The sequence below is a fragment of the Mus musculus genome, chromosome 11 (genome assembly GCF_000001635.26).
Source record: "Mus musculus strain C57BL/6J chromosome 11, GRCm38.p6 C57BL/6J".
Lineage (NCBI taxonomy): Eukaryota > Metazoa > Chordata > Mammalia > Rodentia > Muridae > Mus > Mus musculus.
In genome coordinates, this window is record NC_000077.6 from 94,208,261 (window position 1) to 94,215,698 (window position 7,438).

At 49.0% G+C, this 7,438-nt stretch overlaps 1 protein-coding gene across 2 annotated transcripts; it reads left to right on the top strand.

The window, feature by feature from the left end:
• The first annotated feature begins 1,581 nt into the window (after positions 1-1,581).
• Tob1 (transducer of ErbB-2.1) lies at positions 1,582-7,235 on the top strand. 2 transcript variants are annotated; one of them, XM_030245921.1, is made up of 2 exons: positions 1,582-1,785; positions 5,226-7,235. In XM_030245921.1, exon 2 carries the CDS (start codon positions 5,380-5,382, stop codon positions 6,466-6,468), a length of 1,089 nt encoding a protein of 362 aa, XP_030101781.1. In that variant the 5' UTR covers positions 1,582-1,785; positions 5,226-5,379; the 3' UTR covers positions 6,469-7,235. The 2 variants fall into 2 exon arrangements, with proteins under 2 accessions (XP_030101781.1, NP_033453.2); NM_009427.2 differs by lacking the exon at positions 1,582-1,785 and adding an exon at positions 3,194-3,471.
• Positions 7,236-7,438: the final 203 nt, after the last annotated feature.

Here is a 7,438-nt window from a genome sequence, read left to right on the forward strand (position 1 = left end):
CAAAGGGAAAGCGAACTCTTATGCTAGCCACAAGGTATGAAGTTATTTATTATTGAGATAGGGGGCCAGAGTGACGACTCTACCATTAAAGGCTAGGCTCACAACCAAAAGCTCTGTAGAGATAGGATCTTACTGTGTAGCTCAGGTTGGCTACAAATGTGCCATCCTCCTGCCTCAGACTCTTAGGTGTGCTGGGGTTACAGGCGTGTACTACTGAGCTACAGCCCCAGATCTTTCTTATTTCTTGAGACATGCTCTCACTGTGGCCCAAGATGACCTTGAACTTATTTTGTTACCCAGACAAGCATTGGACTTCGATCCTCCTGCCTCAGCCCTCTAAGTGCATGTCATTACAGGCCTGAGTTATCAGTTCCAAAGGAGACTTCCTTGATTTCGACATTGCCTGGAGCCTGAGTTCAATATTTTTATCTCTATAAATTCATAGAATTTAAGTGATGATTTAGCAGCCTACACTGATGTAGAATTCTAAAGCAATTGATAAATGGTAACTAGCTGTGAGGGATCCTTTAAAGTGCAAGACTTGAATAAAATAGCAGTATTGGTCTTTGGGTTGAGACCCTCTCACACTCCCTACCCCCACCCTCAAGAGTTCTGGAATTAACCCATAATTTTGTCTGTTTTTATTTAATTATCTATTTTTGAAACATGCACCCCAGGCTAGCCTGGAACTTGCCTTGTCGTCCAGGCAGGCTTTGAACTTGTGATCTTCCTGTCTCAAACTGAGTGCTGGGATTTACAGCTGTGAGTCACCATTCCCAGCTAACTCGGACGTTTTAGAGCTGCTGTTACTGGCATTTAACCAGTCCCTAGGAGATAAGTGCTTCACTACTTTAGATCTTGAACTGTAGTAGATTGGAGAAATTCAGAAGGGAAGAAGTCAGAGAGAAAGATACCTGTTCGTTTCCTCTAGAGAATTCTTGAAAAGTACACACAAGCTTAACAAAATTATGATTCATCTATTTTTAGTTAGACATTTTAATCTCAGCCAAGTCTAATATGCTCCCTAATTATAGTGATATATTTTCCAAATCACAAATCAAGACACATGGCCCAGCACATGTGTCTGTAATTCTGAGCGTTTGGTACAGTAACATTTGCCTAATGGTAATAAATTGTGCTTCTAGGGCACATAAAAGATAAAGTGTTTCTCTTGGTAAGCCAGTCCCAAAATATCTTACCTAGATTCTTGCAATTTCTGTGCCCAACTAACTACAGAATTAAAAATGCCTTATTTCAGTGACAAATTAACGTTCACACTAGAAAAGCAAAACCACACAACGAAGGAAAACAGTGGAAGAATAATTTATATTAAAATATTTTGCTGCCAGATGCTTCCATTTTAAACACCATGCTCTCACAATCTAATTCCACTCTGCAACTAAAAAGCCGAAATACTAAAAATAAAACAGAATTTAAAGCGTTTTTGAGTAAAACTTCTATGTTCTTAAGAAAAAAAAAAAAAAAACGCTACCCAAGTTTTAGGAACCTGTGCAATAAACAAGAAATGGGTCACCTGACCGGTCGCCACCCCACCCCTCAGCCCATTCCACAAACCCTCCCATTCTCACACGCTGTGAGACTTTAGAAATATCCTTTCTCAAAGCTGTTCCTTCTAAAAGAGGAGGTGGGAACCCACGCAAGCAGGTCCGAGTGCAAAATAATAGGCTACATCCAGACTTCTGCATCTATAAAATGAAAAGGCTCTTGGCGGGTCGCGTAGACCAGGGTTTGTGCCCTGGGTGGTACAGATGGGCTACACAGACGGTGAGTTGTGCTTTAACCTCTAGACAGGCATAGAAATGCCCGCCCTGCAGTGTTTAAGGGCAAGGCAGCACGGGGACCGGTTTTTTTCCAGGAAGCATGGCCCGAATGCCCAGGACAGGGAAGGGGAAGGCAGGGCCCTGGGCGTTTCATTCACTGCTGCGCTTTCTCCCCCCCCCCAACCCCCCCCCCCCTTCTCTCCGAGGCTCCCCCTCGACTTTCTCTCGCCTTTACCCAGTCCGAGTTTGACGTCGGTCTCCTGGAGACCAGACAGCCAATCGTCTGGCCGCTAAGGTCCAGTGCGACCAATCAGGCATCGTTGCTACCTGTGAGTAATTATTTTTAGCCAAGAGGAACGCCCCGTTCCACTCCGGACGATAACTCGGATTTCTGGGCTGCAGGTTGTGGAAACGGCGCCTATCCGCGCCCCTAGAGTCCCTGGCGTCCCTATTCCCTGGACACCTGTGCACAGTTCATAAACTCTCGCAGGTTCCTCAGCGAGGCCTCGTGTTTATTTTGTGGGCCTGGGTGAAAGTTCTCAAAATGCACGCGTGGGCACGCACACAGAGTCACACAGGCAGTTTGGCAGCGTGTCGCTCTCTGCGACGTTTGATATAAGACAATTTTTTTTTCTTACGGTCTCAAGCAACCCTCATGTCCGAGCTGCTGCCAGGTGACCCGGGGAGATTTGGCCAGGGGGAGCTGCAGAGGCAGTTAAACTGTCACCTGTGCGGGAGGTGCAGCGACGTGGCCTCCCTTCCCCACCCCCAGGTTCTGCAGTTGTCACTCTCGGGGTGGCAGTTGGCCTAGGCCCTGCGGGGATTAATACTCAATGAATCGGGAGCACGAGTCCCGGTTACCCCGGGATGGGCTGAGACCCACAGGCTAGCTCGCCCAGGAGTGGGGTTTTCCTCGGCCACAGTCGCACTCGCTCGGAAGCAGCCTTTTCCGTGTACTCTGCCCTCCCTCCCCCAGCCTCGGCTGCCCCTCCCGGCCGGTCCCCGCCGCGTCGCCACCTGCTCCCCCTCCTCCCCCCCCACCCCCCACCCCCCACCCCCAGGCCCCCGGGCCCTGCCACCCCATCCCTACCATCCCATCCCTACCCTTGTCCAATCCCCTTCCAAGGCCTCCCTTAACCCCTCCCCCAACCTCTCGGGACTCTCAGCTCATTGGTCACAGCGGCGTTCAGGAGGCGTGACCATCTATCAGCGGCCGTCTGGACGTGGGCAGGCGGGACTTGGCCAATGGCGTCGGGGGGCAGGGCAGGGGCGGAGTCGGCGCGGCCGGGGGGTGCCGGGTGGGGAGGGCGGGACTGTGACGCGAGCGGCGCGCACCCCCGCGGAGGCTGGGGGCGGGGAGGAGGCTATAAAACGAGAGGCGGGGCGCGCGCCGCGGCAGAAGGAGCGAAGCTCTGGCCCGGCGCGCAGAGGGCGCTGTACGGGGACGCAGGGCCGGGCCGCCGGGCTGTGTAGAGAAGCGAGCGCGCTCGTGTAAGCTTGCCGTCCCCGCCACCCCTGAGCCAGAGCAGCGAGCTCCCGGACCCGCCCGAGGCGTCCGTCGCGTGTCCGGCGGTGGCGACGTCTTGCACCCCGTCGCCTCGCCGCTCCCGACCCACCCGCGCCCCCGCCCGCTGCCCCTTCTCCCCCGCCCAGCCGCGGCTCGGCGGCGGCCGCAGCTCCGGAGCAGCTTGTAAGTACGGCGGGGCGGCGGCTAGGGGCCGAGGGAGTGGCTGCAGCGTCCTGCGAGCCCGGGTGTGGAGGGGCGGCCTCGGGGACCCAAGGGAATGGAGTGGCTCCGGGGACCTGGTCCGGAGGCTTGACGGCCGACGGGCAACCGGGAGGAGGGAGCACCCGGGGTGGGGGCAGCGGCGCCCAGGCAGGGGGAGGGGGCGCCGGGATACAGGGATCGGGCCCGGACCGGTGCTCCGGGATGCTGGCTAGGTCCCAGGAGCCTCGAGCGGGGAGCAGAGTGGGGGACGGCAGGGTCAGGTTACGGCGGGGGAGGGGAAGACTGGGCGGCCCGCGCCGCGACCTGCCGGTGCCCGGGCCGCGTCCCTGAGGCAGCTAAAGAGCCTGCTCTCCTTTTCCCCGGGCCGAGCTCCTCCTCCCGGAGCAAGTCTAGTAGTCTTCCTCCTCTTCCTCCTCCTCCTCCTCCTCCTCCTCCTCCTCCTCCTCCTCCTCCTCCTCCTCCACCTCCACCTCCTCTGGCTGTTGCTGCTGCTGTAGCGCTCGGGCTCCCAGCGCTGTGAGCAGAAATCTAATGAGACCCAACTGGCTGTTTATGTAATTCTTCACAGTCCTGTGTTAAGGCGTTGCTTTAAAAACCACCTTCCACCCAGCCTGTCTGGGCTCGGCTGCACCTTCAAGCAGTCCAGCTGAATCTGCTTTCTCTGCCTGCTCTTGGGTTTCGGCTTGGAAAGTGTAGTTTGGGGGCTACACGAGAGATTCTTTGCCCTTTGTCACCAAGAATATGGAAAATGGAACAGACGGATCCACACCAGTTTGATTATTTTAAATGCCCTTTTTGATCAACCTCGTTGTACAAATAGCTCTCCCTTGGAAATACCTCTCTTTGCCCTTGATCTTTTCTTATCCCCACCCAGTGCTGATCCAGCAAACGTTTAAAGGTCGACCTTTTCGCTCCAGCCTCTCCAGGGACTGCCCGTTTATCCGAAGAGGGAAGGAGATGGCTTTTAAAAATAAGAATAAAACTGAGAAACTCTGCCCTTTAAGCAGAGTAATCAATAGGAGTTTTAAGCTGCTTGTTTTTCTTATACTTGCAGCTGAGAGGAATTTCAGAATGTGTGTGTGTGGGGGGGGGGGGCAGTACACAATAAAAAAGAAAAAGGCTCCCAGAAGAGCAAGAGTGTGAGAGCCCTTGGCATGGTTAAAACTAGAGAGGATAATTTGGTTTCATTTACCAAGATGACAACTCATTTAGTACCTTTAATTTTAGTACCAGGTACTTTGAAAATTAAAAATAATTTTGTAACTTATAACATTTCCGAATATTTAACATAAAGCAGATTTAAATGTGATGTTTCCAAAAGGAACTAGGGATTCACTTCTAAAATGGTGACTAGCAAGGAAACTAATGACCAACTTGTAAAAGTGGAGTGTACGGGTAGGTGGGTGGATGAGTGTGCAGTACAGTTAGTAAACACTGTGCGAGAAGAAACATAAAGGATACATGTTCTGGAGGTCCTGTAAGTCCTGCTGGGAAGTGGTATGTAGAATGCTGTTTTAACTATAAATCTGTCTTGAACTTTAGCAAGAGGATTTTTTTTTTTTTTATGGTCTGTTCCTTTTATTTTCCAGCGGTCATTTCCAGTCTTTCTAGCCCAGTAGACATTTTCAAAAATAAAATTGCTTCAGGTAGAAAGCTTTGGAGCTGTTACATTGATCTCACTTGGATGTGTTTGCTTTTGTTTTATTTTCTTAAAGGAACAAGACCACGGGAAGGTTGAAGGATAATCTTCTAATACCAGCACTTTGAATGAGAATTTGTTTCTCTGCCACAAACTGATTTTTTTTTTTAAAAAATTTATTTTTCTGGTGGAGGAGTTGAAACAAAGCTAACTTTTGTGGCTTCGCAGCTATGCAGCTTGAAATCCAAGTAGCACTCAATTTTATTATTTCTTACTTGTACAATAAGCTTCCCAGGAGACGTGTCAACATTTTTGGTGAAGAGCTTGAAAGACTTCTTAAGAAGAAATATGAAGGGCACTGGTATCCTGAAAAGCCATACAAAGGCTCAGGGTTTAGATGTATACACGTGGGGGAGAAGGTAGACCCCGTGATCGAGCAGGCATCCAAAGAGAGTGGTTTGGACATTGACGATGTTCGTGGCAATCTGCCACAGGATTTGAGTGTCTGGATCGACCCGTTTGAGGTTTCCTACCAGATCGGCGAAAAGGGACCAGTGAAGGTGCTGTACGTGGACGACAGTAGTGAAACCGGCTGTGAGCTGGATAAGGAGATCAAAAACAGCTTTAACCCGGAGGCCCAGGTGTTCATGCCCATAAGCGACCCGGCCTCCTCCGTGTCCAGCTCTCCCTCACCTCCCTTCGGCCACTCTGCTGCTGTCAGCCCTACCTTCATGCCCCGGTCCACGCAGCCTTTAACCTTTACCACTGCCACTTTTGCTGCCACCAAGTTCGGCTCCACCAAAATGAAGAATAGTGGCCGTAGCAGCAAGGTAGCTCGCACTTCTCCGATCAACCTGGGCCTGACTGTAAATGTGAACGACCTCCTGAAGCAGAAAGCCATCTCTTCCTCAGTGCACTCTCTGTATGGGCTGGGCCTGGGCAGCCAGCAGCAGCCACAGCCGCAGCCACAGCAGCAGCAGCAGCAGCAGCCGTCATCATCCCAGCCGCCGCCTCCACTACCGCAGCAGCAGCAGCAGCAGCCACAGCAGCAGCAGCAGCAGCAGCAGCAAACCTCTGCTCTTTCTCCCAATGCCAAGGAATTTATTTTTCCTAACATGCAGGGTCAAGGTAGTAGTACCAATGGAATGTTCCCAGGTGACAGCCCCCTCAACCTCAGTCCCCTCCAGTACAGCAATGCCTTTGATGTGTTTGCGGCCTACGGAGGCCTCAACGAGAAGTCTTTTGTAGACGGCTTGAATTTTAGCTTAAATAACATGCAGTATTCTAACCAGCAATTCCAGCCTGTTATGGCTAACTAAAAAAACAAAACAAAGGAGAACATGTATCGTACAAGTTAAAATGCATCGGCCCAAGGGGGAACTTTTTTTCTTTTTTTTTTTTGCCTCCTTGAGATTTTTTTTTTTAAAGCTTATAGTAAGGACACATTCAGGCTTGGTTACAAAATAAAACACGCATCATTTTTCATTTGCCAACCAAGCACAAAGTTATTTTCTACTGACTGTATATTTTAAAGTATACTTTCAGATATGGCCTCTTACAGTATTTAAGATATAGCAAGGACATGGCTGAATTTTTTTTTTATAAAAAATTGGCACTAATAAGTGGGTTTATTGGTCTTTTCTAATTGTATAATTTAATTTAGTACAAAGTTTGTAAAATATCAGAGGATATATATATATTGTTTCTACGACATGGTATTGCATTTCTATCTTTTTACTACAGTGATCTGTGACAGCTTCATGTTGTATTTTTTTTACTGAAATTGTAAAATATCCATCTTAAAGACATCAGCTATTCTGAAAATTGTGTACAGGATATTCCTTTAGTGGTGGAATTAAAATGTACGAATATTTGCTTTTTCAAAAAAATGTATTTTCTGTTAAAGGTTTAAAGATTTTTGCTATATATTATGGAAGAAAATGTAATCGTAAATATTAATTTTGTACCTATATTGTGCAATACTTGAAAAAACGGTATAAAAGTATTTTGAGTCAGTGTCTTACATGTTAAGAGGGACTGAAATAGTTTATATTAAGTTTGTATTAAAATTCTTTAAAATTAAAAATGCCTATCCTGTGGTCTTTGTTTTAAGTCTTTGCTAAAAGTCTATGCTCATGAAGAAGAAAGATACAACTTACTGAGTCACAAAGGAATAATGGAAGGCAGGGCTCTGCTGTTTGTCAGACCGGTGTTTGCCAGAGCTGGGGTGGTGCATAGTAGAGTGTTTGCCTCAAAAGCAGAAAGCCATGGGTTTGATCCCCAGCACCC